The sequence below is a fragment of the Rhododendron vialii genome, chromosome 5a (genome assembly GCF_030253575.1).
Source record: "Rhododendron vialii isolate Sample 1 chromosome 5a, ASM3025357v1".
NCBI lineage: Eukaryota > Viridiplantae > Streptophyta > Magnoliopsida > Ericales > Ericaceae > Rhododendron > Rhododendron vialii.
In genome coordinates, this window is record NC_080561.1 from 10,089,653 (window position 1) to 10,114,296 (window position 24,644).

General features: G+C 38.5%; 2 protein-coding genes across 5 annotated transcripts; one reads left to right on the forward strand and one right to left on the reverse strand.

Moving 5' to 3' along the window:
• Positions 1-1,061: 1,061 nt before the first annotated feature.
• On the reverse strand, positions 1,062-15,655 carry LOC131326476 (uncharacterized). Of its 4 annotated transcripts, none has more exons than XM_058359267.1 (10): positions 15,452-15,655; positions 11,137-11,193; positions 10,916-10,983; positions 4,825-5,041; positions 4,645-4,745; positions 2,462-2,525; positions 2,296-2,355; positions 2,032-2,082; positions 1,794-1,872; positions 1,062-1,339 (listed from the first exon to the last, which is right to left on the reverse strand). In XM_058359267.1, exons 1-10 carry the CDS (start codon positions 15,524-15,526, stop codon positions 1,242-1,244), a joined length of 870 nt encoding a protein of 289 aa, XP_058215250.1. In that variant the 5' UTR covers positions 15,527-15,655; the 3' UTR covers positions 1,062-1,241. The 4 variants fall into 4 exon arrangements, with proteins under 4 accessions (XP_058215250.1, XP_058215249.1, XP_058215253.1 ...); XM_058359266.1 differs by having other exon boundaries at positions 2,462-2,537; positions 15,452-15,653; XM_058359270.1 differs by lacking the exon at positions 2,296-2,355.
• Positions 15,656-21,024: 5,369 nt separating this feature from the next.
• On the forward strand, positions 21,025-22,706 carry LOC131326726 (uncharacterized). The gene is made up of 2 exons (XM_058359585.1): positions 21,025-21,353; positions 22,203-22,706. The coding sequence occupies exons 1-2, from the start codon at positions 21,086-21,088 to the stop codon at positions 22,466-22,468; spliced, it is 534 nt and encodes a 177-aa protein (XP_058215568.1). The 5' UTR covers positions 21,025-21,085; the 3' UTR covers positions 22,469-22,706.
• The last annotated feature ends 1,938 nt before the right edge of the window (positions 22,707-24,644 follow it).

The following is a 24,644-nucleotide window of genomic DNA, read 5'->3' on the forward strand; positions in this document are numbered from 1 at the left end:
ATCAAACACGCCCATACTGGCAACCTTCCCACCTAACCTTAAGCATACCATCTGAAATGCCACAAACGTCATTATGTCATTTGAAACACCAAAGCTTCATCCCCTCCTCCGCTAAGAAGCGGTCGAGTCTTCTCTGTAACCCTATAGCTAGCCACCTATCCCTTCGTCCAATGCTATCTCTCTCTCTCTCTCCTCAAGGTGTATGAGATTAGAGACGACGGGAGAAGATTGGTGGGGTTCTGCCGCACAATTCGTTCAACGGATACAGGAAGATGTCCAAATTCAGAATCCTTAGGAGATCAATGCACCACCCGCGTTTTGAAGTTATTACCCGTTAACATGAAACGACTGCTCTCTGGATACAACAATACTTGGGACTTGGGAGTCTCAGAAACATCAGCATTGATTCCCCTTTAGCATTGCCAAACCTGACCTAACTTTTGAATAACAATCATCCTGGGAAATTCCAGGGCCGAGCTACTTCCTTGAATAATTTCAACTTAAGTGCTAGCAAACTGTGTCAAGTTAAAACAGTATTCTTGCTATTTCGCCGTTCAAAAAAAAGGTTAAAACAGTATTCTGAAGCGATCAAGCACCCAACTTAGCAAGTTCCACTTTTTAGCATTGCCAAACCTCCAAGAAATTTTGGAATAGTCATCAAACCATCATTACTGAATCTGATGTTTCCGGCAAGGAATTTCCGCCAATTTCTCCATCCCTGCCCCAGTTGCACATTTTGAGAATCCTTTGATGGAAGTAAAATGATCTCTCTAGAGATATTCTCAACAGGAGTAAATTATCCACACACTGAGTCATCATTATGGAATTGGAATAGCATCATCCGAGTTGTTAGCTATACATACCCAGCAGATCTTAAACCCCATTTTGGTTGGGCAGCCAGTAAGCAATCCACCATCTTAGCCATGACAAACAACGATATGGTACCAAATGAAAGGAAAATACACAAACGAATGGGCATACACACAAACGCAAACAAATGTACACACACGGGTGGAGAGAGAGAGAGAGAGAGAGAGAGAGATCTGTGCTTTCCAATGATGGGAGGACAACAATGACAGAAATAAGAAATAGAACTGGTCAAAAAAAAATTAAATCTTGGGCTGAAGTGTACTCCCACAATCCCAGGAATAATGGCAAAGGCGTCACATTATTACAAACTCTGCAACAGGTGGATCAAAATCACCATTTTCAAGGAAGCAAACAAGTTAAATACCAAAGATTCAGATAATATGGCTTGCGCCCAGTTGTTCCCTTTCTTCCATCTTCTTTTGCATTTTGTATTGCAATGTAGCAGGAGCACAATCAAGTGGCGTTTCCCCTAAACAATACCTTATCAGTCAGATTTCAGCAAATGAACTTTTAACATTTAACATCCACTACCTACATTTCCTGAATGTTATAGACGACAACCAATATCCAGGAAAGGGAATATATCCACAAAAATTCATCCACTACCTACATTTCCTGAATGTTATAGATGACAACCAATATCCAGGAAAGGGAATTTATCCACAAAAATTCATCCACTGTCATTGTTGAGAAAGACTTGTGTGCAGAGAGAGAGAGAGAGAGAGAGAGATAGAGAGAGAGACCGCAACATTGATTCACATTTCCTGGACATTCTAGAGACAACTATTGACTACCCACAAAAGGAAGCTAAATAATTTACTACTAGTACTCAACGATAGCTTATCAGAGACAGTTCTAGGAAACTTAGCCAAAGTAAATTAACCCGAACACTGGACAATATAGTCAGGCATGGAATAAATTACCCTGCAAATTTCTGTGATCCAGACTAGCTCCACATTCCATGAGAGCAAAAGCTATTTCAGTTCGATTAAAAAGTGCTGCCTACATTCAATCGATCATGTCAGATATGACACTTTCACAAAGGGAATGGACAGACCAAAAAAACCATCATAAGTGTAATAGCATGTAAAGAGCGTGCATGAGCGAGAGAGAGAGAGAGAGAGAGAGAGAGAGAGAGAGAGAGAGAGAGAGAGAGAGTACCAAATGTAACAATGATAATCCTTGCTTGTCACAGTAACTTGCATCCACACCCTGCCAATTTGGTTATGGCTCAGATTGTATATAACCATGAGTAAAGCAACAAAATGTCAGCATCTCATCAAGCCTGAATAACAAAAGGCCATCGCTAAAACCAAAGCAATCAGTTTTTGTGGAATAGGTGAAAGCATTGATTGCTTTGGCAAAAGACAACTGCTAATAACCACAAGATAACAATTATAGTTGTAACAAAACAAGTAGCAGTACTTTAGTGAGAAGCTCCTTGACAGCTGAAGTGTCACCGTTTTTTATTGCTTCTCGTAAACCCTAAGCAACAGTTTAGGGAATAGAACCATTCAATTAGCTAAGCGTTCCAAGCCAGAAGAAATTTGAATTGCATTTGTCATTTCAAACAATAAACGTAGGGTCATACCTCTCCATTAACTTCGTAATCCATGTGAGCTTTTTCTGAACCAGCATTGGACACTTGACCATGACTTGAAATCATACAGAGAATTAGTCAAAAATAAATAAATAAATAAATAAATTTACAATATGAAAGCTTTAAACAATACACCATACTACCATAGCATACTAAACCTTATATCCTAATCGATTGAGGTTTTGGATTTGCCGTGGCGAGGTTTCGAAAGACATCACAGGGCGGACGAGACAATATCTAACGAAGGGGAAGTGAATTACTCTTACCAAAAGTACTTGGCAGAGCTTGCTTATTTACGGTGTCTTTAGTATCATTACAGTGTCGGTGGCGAGCTGGTTGGAGAAGTTAGAGAGGGGGTTCTTAAATGAGGTAACATGAGCCAAAATAATCAAGAGTAAGAGCAATCGACCAAGCGTTGCAGGGATTTGTCCTTTTGATTTCATATAGTACAACCAGAAAAATCGATAATCCCTTGTTTATTTAGCTTGTCCCCAATGTGCAAATTTTCTCTAATAGGAAGCTATGGAGTATCGACACACCCAACCAGTAACCGTATCCATGTTGGACACATGTGGAGGTAATAGAACAAGTGGTGACGTGGCAGGATGCAAGGTGGTGCGTCCTATTAATTTCACAAATTTCAAGCAGGGGACAACAGGGACGCGTCAGCGATACGCCTGTCTCAAGTTGGACACAATTGGGGACATGAAATGGGTCAATTATGATTGAAAGGGGAATTTTGCTTTCGCCTAAAACCCCTCAACTAAATTTTTACATACACCCCCGTTGAATTCACAAGTGAAGTGTGATCAATCATTTTTCAGCGAAAATGTGACGAATAAGTGTCCAAAGTGCCTAGACATTCTATCAAAAAATTCCAAAAGGATCAAAATCCCCTTATACATAGCATCTAAGGGCATGTTTGGACTAAACTGAATGGTTCTTCTTCTCCTCTATTTATAAAATGCTGGCAAGTCTTCACTCCATCTTATATAGTTCTCACCAACTGGTTCAATAAAAACACTTTTCTGCCCAAGGAAACATGGGTAGATGTCTTTGATACAAAACCAAAACAAAAGAAAATCAGAGAGACAAGGAAGGAGGGAGAGAGGGAGAGGTTCGATGAGCAAATACAAAGCCAACGTGATGTGGACAAATTCTTTGAATTGGATCCATAAGAAAAAACTTGCGAAAGATGCATAACTTTGACTAAGCTAAACTACCCACTTTATAACATCACATATTTGTAAATACACATTTCATCTAAGACACCACTACTTGAACTACTTCTTAAACAGAGCAACCCGCCAAGATAAAATAGGATAACCCAACATCGTTTTACAGATCCTGATGCGGCACTTCTATGATGAGGGTTAACTCACGATGATCAGAAGACGAACCAGAAATGCAATTCTTTGGAAAAGCAGCATGATCAGAACTACGAGTCATGGCAACTGAGAGGGGGCGCGAAGGAGGACACAGGGAAAGAGAGGGACAACAATGGAAAGAAACTCCAGAGAAAGGCAGTCTAGACAAAGAGGCTCTTATCGTGACCCTTTAGACCTTGGTCCTACTTATTTTATGCCCTTCTACTCTAGTGTCTCTCTTTATTTTTAGCTTAGTATTAATCCCTCTTTTGTTGCCATTCACTAAGCCAGTATCATCTATGAACAATATACAACAAACATTTGATATTGAAACCACATGACATAATTACACAGGATAAACAGATTCAAAAACGAGATTGTCTCCGACAAGTGCAGCCTCCAAGCAAGAAAAATACAAAAACCAAGACACCAAAATTGAAGGGAGCGCCTCATCCACCGGGCCAACCCCTTGGTCTTGACAACATGTGCAGACTAAGAAACTAAAATCCGTATAATACGGCAACATGCATCTCAAAGAAGTAGATTGATTCAATAGGATAGATGGTTACTACACTAAAAGGGGAAATTTTGAAAAATGGGTGTTATTAAAGAACCAATTGCTAGAAAGTCATGTGAGAATCAGCTTAAGTTATGCACTAGAATCTAGACCTAAAAGCACGAGGTGTTTATCATAACGGCAGAAAGATTGTGGCTCCATAACCCTTAATCACCTAGAACAACTCATTTTTTGGCATCTTATGTCACAATCAACACAAAAGTAATTTGCAAAACTCAGATCAAACATACAACTGCTGGTTGTTCGATGTTGGACGTCTATTCCTCGGTATTGTATCCGTCTTTTTCGCTTTGGGGTTTAACTGAACTGTAGTAGTTGATGTAAATTTGTTCTGCAAGGGACAAACAAAGTCTGTGAGATCCATGTAATTAATTCAATTAAATCATTTTAAGGTAGCTACAAGATTCTACCAGCAAGAATACTTGATCCGTTGACGGAGCTGGGGCTTCACAAATGCATAAAGGCATTCCACATTTGCACTCTACAGTACCTATACCAGGAATTTTCTCAGCAGTGCATTTGGGATTTGAATCTGCACCGGTACTAATGTCTAATGTTGAAACCCCGTCTGTAAGCAGATTAACTCCGTCCAAAGAAGTTGGTGTGCTATTTTTGCTTGATCTATCCCTGAACAAAATTGATAAATAGATAAGGATACACTTCTTTCTGAGGTTTTTTTTTTTAAAAGAAAAAACGGTAAATTGTAAAGAAAATCCTGCCAGACCCCAATACCACAAAGTAAAACAACAATTGGAACTCAGAAAATACACACACACCCCCCCGCCCCCCCCCCAAAAAAAAAACAAAAAAAACAAAAAAAAAAAACAACACAGGTAGTTATGTGCTCTACAGTTTCCATACATATAGCCCCTTCCTAGAAACATTTAGTCTCACTTTCTAAAGAAAGGATAAACAATGTGAAGTTCGAGCCAAATCATTCATAAGCACCTGTGAAGCAAATATACTTCTGTATAGAGTTTTACGTCCTGCTGGGTTGATGTTACAGTTTTCTCATTCGCGGGAGTCGTTTTGTAGTGTAGATGATCATTATGCCAACAATGAAAAGTGGTACTACCCGTCTAAAATTCATATCACAAACACTATTAGCATGGGTCTCCCGAGGACTATTTCCACAGTCAGAGTAGAACAACACACAAAAAGCCAAGCCCAAAATAGAAACAAAAAACAGCACCTATAGGCAATTGTTTTTTTTTCTTCTTTTTTGACTTAGAAAATTGCCAAATCCAAAGAAAATGTATTACATTTGTCAGCAAATTGTAAACAACATTGAGCGGTGATGTTACAATGAATATTACTCCTTTATTGATGTAGTTATTTCCTTTCCAACCAATGCACCTTTGAGCCTTATACTTTTCGGGCACGAAGACCAAGAAGTAACCTTTCCTTTCATTTTTTTTTCAGCGCCCATCTATGAAGCACGGATACTCCGAAACTAGTCACGTACAGGTATCGTATATGGCAAATAAGTATCCTATAATTAAATTAAATGTTTTTATTTTCGAATACATTTTGGATACGCGAGCGATACACGTGGGATAAGTCCAGATACGTTTTGGGATATGGCAGGGTCAAAAATGAAATTTTTTTTTTTTTACACATTTAAGTAGAAAAAGTAGAAACTGTAAAGGGAAAACTGTAATGAAACTATAAATTATATATTTTTATAATAGAAACCCTAAGTATTACATTATACAACTTCTCCTGTGATCGACAGACTCAACACCTACAAAGTCCAAACCTCTCTCTCTCTCTCTCTCTCTCTCTGTGGACGTAAGGATGAGCAGTTCTAGAACCGGAAGTTCAGGTTCCACAGGCAGTAGTAGCAATCACATGAATGGAGAAAAAGCTCCTTTTTGGGCTTATGCTACTACGGTAGAAAAATTGGGAGGTGGAGGTGGAAACACCATTTTTAAACGCCACTTTTGTCTAAATGAATATGAATATAGGGGGTCATACTTTGGGGCCAAGGTGCACATCTCTTGAAAATCACTGGTAATGGTCCCAAAAGTGGCTCCTCAACACCGTGCCAAAATGAGAAAGAAAATTGATGATGCTAAGAACAAGGTGAAGATGAACATGCCTAAAAAAGTTCCTTTGCCCCCTTCATCTTGCCAATCTAATTCTATTGGCGGAATGAGTTTTGAAACTGGAGGATTTAGGTTGGAAGGGTATGAAACAAGAAAAAGAAAGGCAAGTGGAACTACTGCTATTGAGAAGGCATTCAATCTTGGTGCTCAAGAACAGCTGCATTCTGAGATTGCTCGCATTCAATCTAGAAACCCGTATTATGTGAGTGTTTTTCAATTTGCTGCAAACAACTTAATTAGTGGTTATGTACTGCTAGGTTATAATTTGTTGAGAACAACTCCGTTATAGAAGGAAAGGGCAAATGTGGAGAGGTTGTGGAGCCTAATAGAAAGTCATGGAATGGAAAGGGATTGAGTGTTGTTACGGATGGATGAACTGATTCTCAAAGAAGGCCCCTTATTAATTTCATGGCAGCATCAGAAGCTGGAGCAATACGAAACTAGAGGTGTTAATACGAAACTAGAAATTTGGAGAGAAGCATTATAGTCAAAGGATTTTCGGTTAAGTAGGAGTAAAACTGAGTATATGGTGTGCAAGTTTAGTGGTACCAGTAGTGCGCATGAAGGAAGAGTGATGATCCAAGACCAGGAGATACCAAAGAGTGATCATTTTAGGTATTTAGGCTCAATTATTAGTAGAGATGGAGAGATTGCTGATGATGTGGCCCATAGGATCCAAGTGGGGTGGCTCAAGTGGAGAAGCGCTACTGGTGTACTATGTGACAAGAGGGTACCTACAAAATTGAAAGGAAAATTCTATGGAACTGCCATAAGATCAGCGATGCTTTATGGGACAAAATGTTGGCCTATTAAGAAACAACACGTGAGCAAATGAGTGTAGCAGAAATGAGAATGTTGAGGTGGATGTGTGGTAAGACTAGACGAGACAAGATTATAAATGAAACAGTTCGTGAGATGGTTAGTGTAACACCTATAGAGGAGAAGTTAAGGGAAAATAGGCTAAGGTGGTTTGGGCATATCTACCGTAGACCAGAAGATGCAGTAGTTAAGAGAGCGGATAGGATAGCTCTAGGTAGCAATGTTATGGGGAGGGGTAGACCTAAATTGACATTAGATGCTGTAGTGCGCAAAGATATGAGTATAATGAGTCTGTGTGAACAAGTGGCACTTGACAGAGTCCAATGGAGGAAACGGATTCATGTAGCCGACCCCAAGTGATTGGGACGTAAGGCTCGGTTTGGTTTGGTTTGGTTTGGTTTGTCAGAAGCTAGAGCAATGTTCTTGAAAGCTGTTAATTGTGAGGTAGAGCACAAAGATAAGTTTTTTATTTCCAAGTTGATGACTCAAGCTATTGAAGATGCTGGGTCTCAAAATGTGGTTCAAGTGATTACCGACAATGCTCCTTTTTGTTCTGCTGCTGGTGCACTTATTTAAGGCAAGTATCCCAAAGTTTTTTGGACCCCTTGTGTAGTGCACTCCTTGAATCTTGCTCTTAAAAATATTTGTGCTCCAAAGCAGACTAGAGGTACCTTTTGCTTATAATGAATCCATATGGATTACCAGTATTGTTGAAGATGTGGCTGATATTAAGAACTTCGTAATGAATCATTCAATGAGGTAAGCAATTTTCAGTGAGTTTGTGCCTTGAAGTTACTTCTTGTTGCGGATATGCGCTTTGCATCTGCTATTGTGATGCTGAAAAGGTTTAAACTTACAAAGCGTGGCCTCCAATCGATGGTTAGTGAAAAATAGGTTGCTTACAAAGAGGATAATGTTCCGAAAGCTGAAGCGGTGAGGACCTTATTGTTGAAAGAGGAGTGGTGGGGTGATATAGAATACATGCTTTCGTTCGCATAGACAATTTATGAGATGCTTAGAGCTTGTGACACCGATAAACCATGTCTTCACTTGGTTTATGAGATGTGGGACGCAATGATTGAAAATGTGAGGGCAGCCATTTACAAGCATGAGAATAAGGATCAAAATGATGAGCTAGTTTTTTATTCTGTGGTGCACAATATACTAGTTGACAGGTGGGCCAAAAGTAACACGCCTCTTCATTGCCTTGCAACTTCATTAAATCCAAGGTACAATGCATTTATGAATCTGTACTAAATATTATTTGCATTAATATGATGGATGTAGCTGGCATAATCTGATTTTTTGTACTTTTCAACTCTTTATCTAGGTACTATAGTACAATGTGGTTGGATGAAAATCATGAGCGTGTTCCTCCTCATAGGGATGAACAGATTTCAAGACGAGGAACAAGTGTTTCCAAAGATGCTTTCCGAATCCAGATGAGAGAAGGGTTGTCAATGTCGAGTATTCCAAATTTTCGAGTTGCTTAGAAAATTTTTGGAGATTTTGACTCAAGAAGTGAAGTGACAGGGGGGCCCTACAACCACGTATTTGGTGGTTTGCACTTTGCACATGGGTCTCCTGCACCTACACTCCAATCTTCACTGTTGAAGTAGCTTAGTCAACCATCTTCCTTATCATGTTGTGAAAGAAATTGGAGCACCTACTCTTTTATTCTTTCTATCAAAAGGAACAAAATGACACCACAATGAGCACAAGATTTGATTTATGTGCACAACAATCTTCATCTCCTATCAAGGAGAACTTGAGTATACACGAAGGAGATACCAAATTGTGGGATGTTGGTGGAGATGCATTTGATTCCCTTGAGGGTGTTGGTATACTTGAAATTGCAAATCTTTCCCTTAATGAGTTGGAGATGGAAACCGTGATATTCAACGATGAAGGCGAAGAGATGCAATTGCAGTTGATAATTGAAGGCTAACATCGATGTAAGTGGACATTGATTTGAACTTTCACCTCGCATTTTGGACTTTTGGCATGTATTGGATGTAGAATGCTTCGTATTAGTTTTTGTTAGGTTCTCTTGAATGACTTTTGTTTTTGTCTTGGACATGTGCTCAATGCTTGGTATTGGCAATTTAACTACTCTTTTGACTTCTTATACCTATTAGGAGACTAATAATTATAATAATATATAATCTGCACAGCCGTATCCCAGACGTATCCGTATCCTAGTTTTTTAGGTTTTACCATATCGCCATATCCGTATCGTGTTATATCCGTATCCCGTATCTGAATATGTGCTTCATTGGCGCCCATCTATCATATTCCACTATATCCATTGCAACAAGAAACTCATGATGGAGATATTATTGAGACTCAGACATAGCCTCGTCTGATTCTAGTTATCTATGACACCTTGTGAGGTAGAGGAGTCACCCATACATCCATCTTTTGGAGCAAGGCATTAGCATTACTTAGTCACAGCACCACCTATGTCACATGAATCCGCCATTTTGGCTAAGAATTAGACATGCCACATTCTCAAATGTAAAAAAATTGAGAAGAGAGAGATGCCAACTTACAGATAACTTACAATAAGAGAGAAACCAGCTTACATAAGCTGTAGTACCTTGAAAAATCTACAAACTTATGCTTAGTTCATGTACCTGAGGGCTAAATAAATCTATGATGTTGTACCATTATGGTTGGTTCTTGTACTAGATGTCTTCGTAAACATTTGTCATAACTTTTCTTTGGTATTTGGAAATCTATGTTTATGTTTATGAATTCTATTAGAGCTTGTCCCACATTGATTAATTATAACTTCCATAAATAGCATATGAGCCTGGCAGCCTCTCCACTCATTGCAAATTGCTTTGAGTTGAATGCTTTTACATGGTATCAGAGCTAGGGTTTCAGAGGCTTTCAACAAGTCTCTCTTGATTGATTGCCTTGTAGTTTGTGCCATAAGTGCACCTCCTCTTCACGTGTGGGTTAGGGGTCAGGCCTACGGGGGAGTGTTAGAGCTTGTCCCATATTGGTTAATTATAATCTCCATAACTAGCATATGAGCATGGATGGCCTCTCCACTTATTGCTAATTGGCTTTGATGCTTTAACAAATGCATTATCATTGGTGATAAGAAAGGGATTGAAGAGTTCCTAAGCTCGTTTCATATAAAAAATAATTGGGCTTGCACTATTTTTTTTGTGTGTGAAGCATCAAGGTAAAACAAAGGAATTAATTTGTCACAAAGGAAATATGAGCTTAATATTTTGGTTTGTAGGGGTCTACGCCTACTTAGACACTTCACAAACATAATATCCCATTTTAAGTTGATCAACCTCTAGGTGGTTGTTACCATATCAAGGTAGATATCTTGGTTTAGCGGGCAAGCTAAATAATCACTATTGCATAGGGGTGAGCATAGGTCGGGTAACCTAAATAATCACTATTGCTTAGTCAATATTGACATTTCATTCACGAAATGCAACAAAGTCCTGTAAAAATTGATTTAGGTCCCCACTCTTATTTCAATTAAGAAAGCCAAGAGACATCTAAAATGTGTGGTAGTTACTACAAAGTAGGAGTTGGAAGCAATTACCGACAATCATTACTAAAACAGTCAGAGCAAACTCTGACACACGAGTGAATACCAAATTGTGGTAAGGCCTGAAACAAAAAAGAAAGAGAAAACAGAAGATGTAGTAATTAAAATCCACCCATTGTCCATTGGAAGAATTGCTACGAAACAAATGAAGTAGATAAAGGAGGTTATCGAGCTCAGATTAAAGGTATTATATACGATTTCCACATAGCTCATACCATTTGATTCGATGAATGTTCAGCACATAATGTCCGACCACAGCAACGACAATGATGCTGCAAAATTTGAAACGGAGAGAGAGAGAGAGAGAGGTCAGGCCTAAAGAAAATTTTGATTTGCACGAGATGCGAAGAACTCTGCAGCATATAACATTTTACAATGAGGAATGTATATAGTCCATAGGTGTCACTGCATGCAACTCTGCAAAGCACATAAAAAATTTATCTTCCTACAAAATGCATCACAAGCATTTTAATTTAAATTTCTATGAGGGCAATGATAATAAATTTTCTTTCTTCAGCTTTATAACTAAAATCGAATGAATAACTCCTCCTACAATTCGTATATATTTAATTAGTCCATCAAATATTGTAACCACTTTTGCATATTCTTGCACCAGTCCTCTCAAAGGTATTGATTAAGCTTTGGGATACAAATTGAAGACTGAATTGCATCTACATGTACAAAAGAGATGGTTATGCATCACTGCATCAGGTTCTAGGAGGATTTTTTTTGCAAACTTCGAAAATTACAATTCAAATTCAGGTGATCGTCTCGTCAAGTTGCATGATAGCGACATATGACATATACCGACCAAAAATTCAAAAAATGATGGATAGGCGAGCCATAGCTGTCGAATCAAATCGGCAAATGAAAAGTTCATTTTCCGAATCGCGAATCACTCAATTTAGTCTTGATTCCTAAAATACACGGTGAAATAATTTATACATTTGGTGACAAAAAATAAATAGTATAAGTGAGAATTTAAGCCTAAACAAATAAATGCTTGTTTGAAATGATGAATAAATAAGACTGGTCTAATAGGTAAGATGACTCTATTGCAAATTGTAAGAGATGTGGATTTGAGATTTCTATTTATGGCTAGGGCTGTTAACAAGCCGAGCTGTGCCGTGTTAAAGCTTGTTTATTAAATATTTAGTGAGCTCGAGCTCAAGCTCGAGCTCGAACATAGTGAAAAGCTAATGAACTGAGCACGAGCCGAATTAGTCGAAGCTTGACTCAAGCTAGCTCTTGTTCACGAATCTTAACTAGCCAACAACAAACATATATATACTTGCATAGTAGAGGAAGTTTTGATGAGAATGTTGAGGTGGATGTATAGTAAGACTAGATGAGACAAGATTAGAAATGAAACGGTCCGCGAGATGGTAGGTGTAACACCTATAGAGGAGAAGTTGAGGGAAAATAGGCTAAGGTAATTTGGTCATGTCTACCGTAGACTTGTAGATGCAGTAGTTAAGAGAGCGGATATGATAGCGTTGGGTAGTAACGTTACGGGGAGGGGAAGACCTAAATTGACATTAGATGTTGTTTGCGCAAAGATACGAGTCTAATGGGATTGAGTGAATAAGTAACCCTTGACAGCTCACAACAACAATAACAGAACCCATTTAATCCCCAATCATTGGGGGTATGGGCGAGAGAGAATTGGAGATAGACCTAACCTTTGGTAATATATGCACAAAGTGGCTGCTTTCAGAATACCCCTAAAACAGTGGCCCGGCCCTTTGAAAAAGTACAAATAAACCCTGCAAAATAAGTTTTAACTCCTTTTGCAACAAAAAAAAAATGAAAAAAAGGAGCCAAAATTGAATCTAGCAAATTGAAAGTGAATTGAACAATTCACTAACTTATGATTCAATTTTTGATTCATGCAACCTACTCATATCTATGACCCACTGAATCGTATCCAATTGTACGATTGTATGATTCTTAACAACTATGAGGCAGGCAACTAGATGACTCTCATAGATGCAATTGAGATTATCGGCACCAAAATGGACTGTGTAGACCAACATGCATTATTTGACCCGTGAACACAACTAAAGTCTTCCAAAAATTTTGGAATAACTGATCCCACATTTTCTTCGTATATTGCATCTTAAACGTCACAAATCGACTTTTAACTACGAAGGCATAAAGGATTTCTGATGCCATAGCTAAATTCCTCGACCCTTCTAAGACTAGGTTTATCAATATGAGCCATCTGTAAACAAAGGTTATGGGGATCTCTAAGTAATGATAACATCCGAATCAAAGCATCCATAGTTAAAAATTCCCCCCATCATTAAGGCCTATTGTCAAATTAATCCACCATAGTTAAAGCGACATGATGATCCCCCGAGGTACTGACTAATGTGAAACCTTTAATTTGTTTGGCGAGGATAATTGTTAACACAGAGAAACTAATTTTTCTCGGGAATAGAGGGACCTACAAAAGACATGGTTAAGTTGGTGCGACATAGAGAATGACTCCACTTTTCCATTCATATACGGTACGGTATAATTGGTTTGTGTGAACAAGTGGCCCTTGACAGAGCTCAATGGAGGAAAATGATTCATGTAGCCGCCCCAAGTGATTGGAACATAAGGCTCGGTTTGGTTTGGTTTGGTTTATACGATTTACCGAAATAGTAAGTTCCACTCTGTCAACTGGTAGGACCTGACGGGACCTCTAAGGTCGCGTATTGGGGAGATTGACAAAGTTCACAACCTACCTGATGTAGTATTAGCCAGACTAAGACAAGTCATGAGCTTGCCCTCTTTCACATTATTGCCGAGACCGAGACATGTCCTGACCAGCTCTTTTATGGGAATTCTGGAGACTAGTGGTTCGGTGGCTAAAGAGTAATGGATAGCTAGGGAGTAGTTATCGCGGAGAAGTACCCATAAGAGTACCACAAGTATCGCGAGTATTGCTGCTACACAATCAGGAAGCATGACTGTTGCGAGATCACATAAGGCCTCCCAGGTTGCCTATGATATAGCGTCAACCCTTTAGGATTTAAAAAAACTTTATTCGAGAGAGATCTTTTCCTGTACAGGAAAAAAAAATGCTTTTGGCACCCCTGCAAGACAGTCCACTGTGTCCCTCGCTTTTTCACCTAAAATGATTTCCCAGTGTCCAGGCTGATGGTTACCAATTCTTACTTCACTGAAGCATTACTTAGGATTATTCCGTATATTATATCCATTAAGATCTGAACCCTGATACATTTGGCACCTCTGCTGGAAGGTAATTCTGTTGTCAGTGCCAAAGGTGTACACATACAGTCCTCTTCACCATGGTAAAATGGCTTTACCATGACTGAAGCTGAAACCTTAGAGCTGTATGACTCTTTCGGGCATGGAAATGGTGGAGCAAGCTCCACTTGGGTGTAAGGCCTCCAGAATGAGTGATTCTTGCTCCACCATTTGCATGCCCGAAAGAGTCGTACAGCTCTAAGGTTTCAGCTTCAGTCGTGGTAAAGCCATTTTACCATGGCAGATCCAACAAGAAGGTCCACAGCAGAACCGTGTGGAGCCACAAGAAATCCATATTATGGCCTAACAACTATGCATATGAGTACATAGATGGGGTCGGTTTACGGTCATTACTTGTGCTTAATTTGATATAATTATTATCTTTTTTCGTAATTACATGGAATTAGTTAATTTTGCAGGAAACGATCATAATTGGTTTTGAGTTGCAACTGTTGGAATAAAAAGTGCACCATGAGTCCGGAATCTGAATTTGCTGATTGTTAGTGTTCAAAGCAGGGACGATTAAATACATCAAGTGGTGGATCTGGTCCTCCTTCAAAATCAAGTGATATAGCAAAAATACAATTCCAATATGAACCCAAAGTGGTCAAAGTAAAACTAAAGACATGGCCCTGTTGGAGCCCATCTGCTCGAGTCGCTTAACTAGGATATCAAGGCTTAGCGATTGTAAGCAGTCTTATTACATGGGTAACGGGTTGAGCAATGATTGGGTGATATACAAGTTTGAGTTAGACTAAAACTTGGCAAAGCAATTAAAAAGGAAGTCTCCTTTTCAAATAGAATTTTGGCATAACATAAAAACACAACAGTACGGCTTAGATGTCCTATGCGAAATTGATATGCCATTGATAATGTTCCTCAACAAACAGAGCGGAGTTTGCGCCATATCAAACCCGGCTCGTTTAGCAAAGGAGCTATGGAAAACAACCTGATCTCGGTTGTTTCTAAAATAACCGAACGCGAACAAAACCAAAATGTTAGCCAGACGTTCAGAACATTTGCAGCCCTAAATTGGACATGGATTCGTAAGCATAAAATTATGGAGTGTCATAAGCAATTAACATTAGAGATTGAAAGTAACCCAGACGCAGATTATCAGAATTTTAGTCGGGCCTGCAAATTAAGCACCCATTGAATTGAATTGGTACACAGAGATCCAAAGTTAAGATTGGCAATAGCAGATCAAAACTCGATTCACCCGTCGCCAACAAGATGACAATAAGGTTTTTACAGGGGTTGAAAGAATACCCGTCGTCTGAAGGTGTTGAAGCTGCATCTGCAGACGTCGCACTCTGACGCTTCCTGGAACTGCGGGAGCTCCATTGGTATACGTACCTTTCTCGATCTCACACGCACAACATACGGATACGATCGAGATGCATTTGAAGAAAGCCCCTTTGCGGATGAATATTCAACCCTCACGCGGGTTTGGTTCTTTTTTTTTTTTTTTTTCCTTCTATAATAACCCCCTTAACCTGGCTTAATAAAGTCAAATAGAACTCTCTCTTCTTTTGCTGAAAAAAAAAAAACTCTCTTCTTTCCTTTTCTTTTTTTTTATTCAAATTTTTTTCGTATTTGATAATTTTGCGTCAAAATTTTCTGATTTATTGATTCGTCTCTTTGAGAAAAATAGCAAAAATAAATTTTTTTGATCAAAACTCATTATTTTTTTAAAAAGATAAAAAAATAAGTAAAAAATACTATCTTTTTGACTTATTTTTGTCTTTATTCAAAAAATTATGAGTTTCGATCTTATTTTTTTTATTTTTCCGATTACTCACAACGGGACAAATTAATAAGTCATAAAATTTTAACGCAAAACAAACAAATGCAAAAAAAAAAAATTGAATAAAGACAAAAAAAAAAGTCACTTAACTTTTTAATCCAAACTTACCACAACTAATAAGGAGGTGTTTCAGTGAGTTGTGAGAAAAAATTTGTATCAATTAAATTATTAGGGGTTTGCGGTAGTAAATAAGTTATTGAGAAATGTTAAGTTATTTTCGATAATGAATAAATTATAGATGAATTTGTGCGTAAAGTTACTGTGGCAAAAAAAAATTTATTGACAAGCTATTAGTTTCTGTGAACGAGATGATTAAATACCATAACTTATTGATTTGTGCGAACAACATAGTAAAAATACCTACATTTTTTCCTTAGATTACTACCGGAAACATGACCTCACAAGAACACAAATTGGGACCAAAAAGTCTATACACACAGAGGATTTATGCATAGATTGTACACATATTTTGATGTAGAATCCATCACGGGTTTCTTACACATAATTCAAGTCGTTCATTAGAGCTTGTTTGATAGCCTTGTTTGATACCCTTAATTCAGCACTTAATACTGAATCAATTAAGTAATAAGTGATTCAGTAGGTTTGATAACCACATTTTATATTACTTAACAAATTAAGTATCACTTAAAATATAGGCTAAAAAGTTGAAAAATATTAAGTAGCTTTGAGCTACTTAATTCTGGCTGAATTTTTGTGTACTTACATTCAACCGTCATACCATCACCACAACCACTTCCACCAACACCTCCACCACCACCACTCCACCACTCCACCACCACCACCACCACCTCCACTACCACCACTCCTCCTCCACCACATCACCACCACCACCACTCCCTCCACTACCACCACCACCACCACATCACCACCACCACCACTCCACCACCACCACAACTCCACCACAACCACCACCACTACCATCACTACACCACCGCCACCACCGCTCCACCACTCCACCACCGCCACTCCCCCACCACTACCATCACTACACCACCCCCCCCTCCACCACTTCCTCCACTACCACCACCACCACCACCACCACTCCACCACCACCACCACCACCACATCACCACCACCACTACCATCATTACACCACCACACACCACGGCTCCTACCACCACTACCATCACTACACCACTCCACCACCACCACTACCACCACTCCTACTACCTCCACCACTCTCCTACCACCACTGCACCACCATTACCAAAAGTATATTGTGACCGTTAGTAAATTAAGATAGAATTGGAACAAAATTAATTCATCATTTTTTTAATTCAGTACTTAATATATTTATCAAACAGCTTTTTAGCTTAAAAATTTCAGCATTCAATTTCCAGTACTTAATTTTTCAGCTTTCAGTTTCAGTTTTCAGTTTTATCAAACAGCCCCTAAATTCAACACTTAAAACTGAATCAATTAAGTAATAAGTAATTCAGTAGGTTTGATAATCACATTTTACATTGCTTAACAAATTAAGTATCACTTAAAATATAGGTTAAAAAGTTGAAAAAAATTAAGTAGTTTTGAGCTACTTAATTCTGGCTGAATTTTTGTGTATTTACATTCAACCATCATACCACCACCACTTCTCCACCACCAGCTCCACAACTCCACCACCACCACCACTCCTACCACCACCTACACCACTCCACCACCACCACCACCACCACCATTCCACCACCACTACACCCCCACCACCGCTCTTACCTCCACTTCACCAGCTCCACCACCACCGCCGCCGCCTCCACCACTACCACCACCACCACCACCACCACATCACCATCACCAGCTCCACCACTCCACCACCACCACTACTATCACTACACCACCACCACCGCTCCTACCACCACCTCCACCACTCCACCACCACTACCATCACTACACCACCACCACCACTCCCACATACCACTCCACCACTACCATCGCCACCACCACCTCTACCACCATTACCATAAGTATATTGTGATTATTAGTAAATTAAAAGAAAATTGAAACAAAATTAATTCATCATTTTTTTAATTCAGTACTTAATATATTTATCAAACAGCTTTTCAGCTTAAAAATTCCAGTATTCAAATTTCAGTACTTAATTTTTCAGCTTTCAGTTTCAGTTTTCAGTTTTATCAAACAGCTCCTAAATTTAGAACATTTTTTTAAGGACATGCGTGAAAAATCAACTCAATCTGATACCAATAGGTGCTCGATTCAATCAAATATCTTTTCATTATCTTGAAATTTAAATGAAAATCAAGTTAGCTAATTCGATCGGATACCTATAATTAACGCTGCTACCCACACAAACGATTTGTGCACAAATTTCGCTGTGGGGCCACCACAGATCTCACAAAAATAATCCAATCTGTTCATTAAATGTAAAACATTTTCACCATCATCACCCGAATCTCAGTTCCCGAAATCAGGTTTTGGCTGAAAACCAAGGAGCTCACATCAATGCACTTAATGGGGCCAAAGCCCAAAGGGAAAATAGAAAGAAACAGTAACAAGGGAAAATGACGGCTAAGAACATGTTTTGATAATTAATATCCGCCAAGGACATTTTCAGCATTAACAAATGTTCTTAGCTTGTCCTTGGCGGGTATTAATTATCAAAACACGTCCTGGACCATCATTTTCCCTAACAATAACCGGTCGAAGCCCGCATTTGCTTTGAGTTGGCTCGTTGAAAGCTCCAGTACTAAAACCGAAGTCGAGCAAGCTTGTACATACAAAACACCGGTTTACGCTTAACTCAATCTTGGCTTGTTTATTAAACGAACTAAAAATTATGCTCGAGCTTAGTTCTTTTGCTAAACAAATTGAGTTGAGCCTTTAACAAATCGAGTCTCGAGCTGCTTGCGAATAGCTCAGTGAATCGTTTGCATGCTTGCAGCTCTATTAGTAGTCCTTTCGAAGGAATTTTTCCTGACAAATCTCTTAGCCCATTCAATTTTGGTAAACGAAATGAAAATACGAGAATTATAATTTTTTTGTGAATTTTTCTCACTTCAGTTTTTAGGAAATTTGCTTAGGGTTTTAACTTTCACTGAATGATGCTATAAAAGGGTCATCAGCACATCATCTGGGAAGTATTAGTGCTACTATTAAATATTAATTCCGTCGACCTATTTTCAGTTAGAACCGCAACACGATTTTTGACATAATTTTCCAACACATGTAATGATTCAATCACTGTTAAGGCTTGACCAACTTTGAATTTAATTAAGCTATTTGAGCCGACGTGCATTTGGTTGACCCCGAAGTCTAATTGATGAGAAGGTGTTGAGTGCCGGGCTGCCACACATGTGGTACCCTGTAGGTAATTTCAGCCGTTCAAACGTATTTCGAACAGTCCAGATTTTAGAGAGAGAAAAAGAGGAGAGAGAGTGGTTGGGTAATCAGAACCGTACATCTAAAATACGTTTGAACAGTTGGGATTGCCAATGGATGCCGCCACGTGGTACCCACTTAGCACCATCCAAAAATTTCTCCTAATTGAGGCTGTAAAATATGAGAAAATAAATATTTTATTGAATTTGATAATGAAACCGCACAATGATGCCTTTATTTATACAAGATGAAAGAACCTAACTATGGAAGGGAATCATACCAATTATAATAAAATCATAGTAATCAATTATAATCAAATCACAATCTCAATATCACGATATAATCACAATATTATTTAGTACAAAAGTGCTACACACACAACGGTTGTGTAAAACACAACACACAACCAATCTCTAGCCATCTAGGCTGTAATGAATGGTCAGGATTCGCTCAAACTCTTCCTCATAAAAGTTAAACTTATCCATGAAAGAGTTTTTTTTAAATCTAGACCGTCCAAATACATCTGGATGGTCAAAATTACGCACACAACCAACACAACGATTGTGCAAGTAGCATTTTTGTATTTAGTATATGCAAGGAGATCTAACAATACGTTTAATCTAAAGAAATTAATTCTGCCAGTGACACAAAGTTGTACTATAAAAAAAAACTTACACATACTTGTATACACGAAAGACCCCACGCAGTGCACCTATGTGAGGCTATCAATCCATGTGAATGTGCGCAAGTATTTATGTATCACTGGTAATTGCGAATGAATAATCATTTACATGTCCACATGACCAACTTCTAGTTGGATTTGGGAAGCTTCAAACAAAAATTTGGTTGGCCGGACCATTTCTCAAGAACAATTAATCTCTTCACCCCTCTTGAAAAATGGTCTATGTCAAGTACCGCCAACTACACCCCTCTTAAATCAGAAATGCTACACTTATAACATTTTTCTACAACATGTTTACAACATGGTGACGTGGCCAGGGGACCCACTAATTTTTTTGTTTTTTGGCTGGGTAAAGTGAGTGGGTCCCCTGACCATGTCACCGTGTTATAAACATGTTGTAGAAAAATGTTGTAAGTGTAGCATTCCTCCTCTTAAATATGTGTGGACATCATCCCACAATTAAATGTATAAGACCCATACACAAGTGAGAGGGGTATGGTTTGTAGGTGTGTATGTAGCATTCCTAGATTTGTGGTGATAGGTTTTTTTTGGCAATATTGTATTATTGTATACACCAACGGTATGTTAGTCCACATGAAATTCAAAAGCTATCCATAGCCCTGAATCCCAAATTAACCACCACTCGCGGGGCTCGAACCATGCTTCTACTGAGGAAGGCGTACCAACTGAGGTAAGAGCTCATTGAATTGGTATAGTAAACATTGTTTTGATAGTTGACATAGTAAACATTGTGTTGTAAACCCACAAATAGGAAGTGAAAGCCTCAAGTTGTAGACTGACTCAAAATCTAGAAACAATAAGTCCAACAAACTTACAAAAGAAAAATGAACTTTTCACATCATATTTTCCATCTCTTGCCAACCCAACTGAGGTAAAATGTTTGACACATGCACGGCTCCCTGCAACACATTTCCACTCACCTTTTGAATCTAAATTTTTCCCTATAAAGCCCCATCAACTCAACCCTTCATTTCCACCACCTACATTTTCACTATCTATTCCTCCTCAAGTTCAAAAATATTCAAGTGTTAAAATTATAGAGATGGGCTTGAAACAAGCACAAGTGCTCATTTTGCTACTAACTGCTGCTTCAATGGTAGCGGTTGGAATGGCAGATAAGAAGATTTCTGCAACCCAACGTTGGAACTTTGGGTTTAATTACACAGACTGGTTTGCCAAACACCAGAATAATAATACTGAATCTGGGCCCAACAAGATTATCGTCGGTGGATCTGCCAAATGGCAGTTTGGATTCAACTACACTGATTGGGCTATGAAAAATGGCCCATTCTATCTCAATGATACTCTTGGTAAGTTGATACACATTCTTACTTTGTTTTACAGTCATTTGTGAAGGACTATTTGGGGAAAAGTATTTGTGAAAATCATTTTAATTTATTGTTACTGGTTCAATTGATGTAATATATATATATATATATATATATATATATATATATATATATATATATATATACACACACACACACACACACTTTGTTGACTTGTACATGTATGTTTGATACAAAAAAAAAAAAAAATGATTAATAAGTACTTCTGAAGCACTACCGCGACATGTGCAAGTGGTGCTCCTGACCAGAAAGAGAGGGCAAAATAAAATGAGGGATCGACTTGTTTCCCTTTTTCATTTCTGTTTTCATTTCTGTAATTCTTGAACAAACCAATGCACAAATAATTTTTTAGTTTTCCAGGGAAGAAACTTTTCAAAAAATTCCAAATCATCATTATTACTCCCTCCGTCCCTTTTTGTGTGTCCAGTATTTCATTTTGGGCTGTCCTTTAATAAGTGTCCATTTTGTAAAGTTAGGGGGGTAAAAGTTGGTGTATTGTCTATTTTGTTCCTAAAAGTAGATTTTATTTTGAAAAGTTAGTGAGTAAAAGTGTAATGATGACGGGTAAGTAGGGAAAGTGGAGGAAAAAGTTGATGTGAAAAGTGTAATGATGATGTCTTTTTAATAAGTTGGAGTTACGAAGCAGGACACTTAAAAAGGGACGGAGGGAGTACTATGTTTCTTGAAAAGTGGATTATTCGCCAAGCAAACAAAATATCAACAACCAAAACAATACGAAAAGCTAGCCCTCTATAGTTTGTAATAACTTTGTATGATGATATCATATATAAATATTGTGGTTGCATGCAGTGTTCAAGTATGACCCTCCAGTCGACAACTCCTCCCACCCTCACAGTGTGTATTTGTTCACCAACTTCTGGAGCTTCTTGAATTGCGACCTGACCCGAGCTAGGCAACTGGCGGACCCGACACAAGGAGGCGGAGAGGGATTTGAATTCCGGTTGGAGAGGTGGCAGCCGTACTTCTTTGCCTGCGGCGAAAGTAATGGCGTCCATTGCAACCAGGGACTCATGAAGTTCGCTGTCATGCCATTGTTTCGCCGCTGGCATTGGTGATGCTGCGGGAACTAGCTAGGCTTGGGAAGATGCAGTGCTGCCCACGAGATTTATATTATCAATTTCCTACTTTTCCATTTACGAATAATGAATGCGATTCTTCTTGCTTTCTTTTTCTTTTTTTTTTCTTTTTTCTTTTTTTTCCGATTTCTGTTGTTGATAACATTAGTTATCGAATAAAAGATTGCGAAAGTAATGACTAATGAATAAGGAAGGGGCGTTGTTACTTGTTATTGAATACTCAATTGTTATCAAATAATGAATTAAAGTAATTAATGTCTATGCATGGGACGGCAACATGGGCGTTGTTAATTCCACGAGTTCTGGAGGAAGTATTGGTGCGGTCAACAGCGGAGAGGCATCTATGCCGTTCTGGGGCAGCAATATGGGCTGGTTCCCCAGATTCCAGTGGGGGCATTGATGCGCTATCCGATGAGGCGGTTTGAATGTGGGGTCACTTTGGTTGTTAGGGTTTTTGTTAGTCTTTTGCCAACCCTTGAGTCTCGGGTAGCTTTGGAAATTAATTAATTTTAATTTTCATTCGCCCTTGTTCTTTTAATCTTTGTACGTAATATTTCGGAGATTAACAAAATTTCTTTTACCAATAAAATAACTAAATAAGAGAGACTCAAACCCATTTTCTCACCCGTAGACACAAAGTAGTAGGACTAGTACTCGTGATCTGACTTGTGTTATGTGAGAAAATGTGGTTAGAAATTGAAAACCTAGCCAGCTATTGCATTTTATAAATGCCTCACTTTTAAAAAGCTCATGCTAGAAGGGAAGAAATAAAATTTAAAAAAAAAACAATAATTTACAGGTTAATTATCAACCCTCTTAAAATAACATCAACTTAAAATAGAAAAAAGCAAAAGGTTATTAATTGGAAAGGGAAGTGTCTATATTACCACAATAGCAGGTCAAAGTATAACTTAAGGAAACACTCTCTTAATCGGATGGCTACGATCTTAACTTGAAGGCGATCAAAATTTTTTTTTGAAAGGCGAAAAATTTATTAATCTTTGGAAACAAATTACAAAGATTAAAAGGATCCAAGACAGCTTCAAGCTAGAGACAAGAAAACCCACAAAGGGAAACAACAGCTCCAACAATCATAAGCCGACACGGACCCAAGGGGAGAGAATAACAGCCCAAGGTTGGCAAGAAACCAACAAAAATACGACTCTCAAAAAGACACCTAACACCTAAGGCCCAAAGCAAACCCAACTGGGAACCAAACCTAGCAAACCACAACCAAAACAGAGCAGCAAAAATAAGAAACACCCAAAGAAAATGCCTAAGAAATAATCATCCTACAGTAGCAAGAACCTTGGCCCTCTCCACATCTTCAGCTTCCATAGCCATGAATCCACAAACAATTTCCTCCTCATTACCCTTGAAAGCGATCAACTGTTGTAGAGGTGTTCATCTGTATGTGTAGACAAAAACCGCTCTACTTTATAATATAGATTCTTGAATTGCAATTGGATTCCATGCTTATTAAACTCAAACCTGTTTTGAAATCTGCACTTGATGAAGGTCAAGTAGCACAAATTCTTTGTAACATTTTGTCATTAACATATAGACATATATTGTATATGTCGTACATTGCATAGTTGTTGAATTAATGCATGCACACACTAAATATAAAAACTTGAATTGAGTACGTATCATTGCATGGAATAGTTTTACATTTTGATAATCATATCTCCAGACCAACTTATGCCGGTCTCAGCAAGTCATCCTAAGGTCAGGAGTGATTGAGAGGGAAAATTCTGATCCATTTGTTTGAAACTAATATGGACTATGGATCGATTCTTATTAGCAATTTACCAAACAAACAAAGCATTCAAACGACTCAAGCAAAACAAACGGCTCAATGAAAAAACCCTTGTAAGAAAACTTCAACCCTCCCCGCCAACACGACTACACGAACATCAAACACCTTCAAAACAAATGTGAGGAGCAAGAGATAAAAAGAAAATCAATGGAAAACGCGACGTTGAGGGATACGATATGTACGAGGGTCGCCATAACTGTCCTCAATAATCCTTTCGCGATTAAATTTAGTCCGGGTGAGGTTTTGAGAAGGCTTGCCACAATCACATTTAGCATTATGATTGGGTTTGGTCTTCTGTCTGCGATTGTTAGGTCACAAGGCAGAAAAAGGGCTGTA

Bases quoted from the DNA above. Each gene is read 5' to 3' on its own strand.
- LOC131326726 (XM_058359585.1), top strand. From the start codon at position 21,086: ATGGGCTTGAAACAAGCACAAGTGCTCATTTTGCTACTAACTGCTGCT. The intron at 21,354-22,202 runs GTAAGTTGATAC...GGTTGCATGCAG, and splicing joins CTATCTCAATGATACTCTTG to TGTTCAAGTATGACCCTCCA.
- LOC131326476 (XM_058359266.1), bottom strand. From the start codon at position 15,526: ATGGAGCTCCCGCAGTTCCAGGAAGCGTCAGAGTGCGACGTCTGCAGA. The intron at 2,083-2,295 runs GTACTGCTACTT...CCAAATTGGCAG, and splicing joins TCAAGGAGCTTCTCACTAAA to GGTGTGGATGCAAGTTACTG. The intron at 1,873-2,031 runs GTACTCTCTCTC...GATTGAATGTAG, and splicing joins GATTATCATTGTTACATTTG to GCAGCACTTTTTAATCGAAC.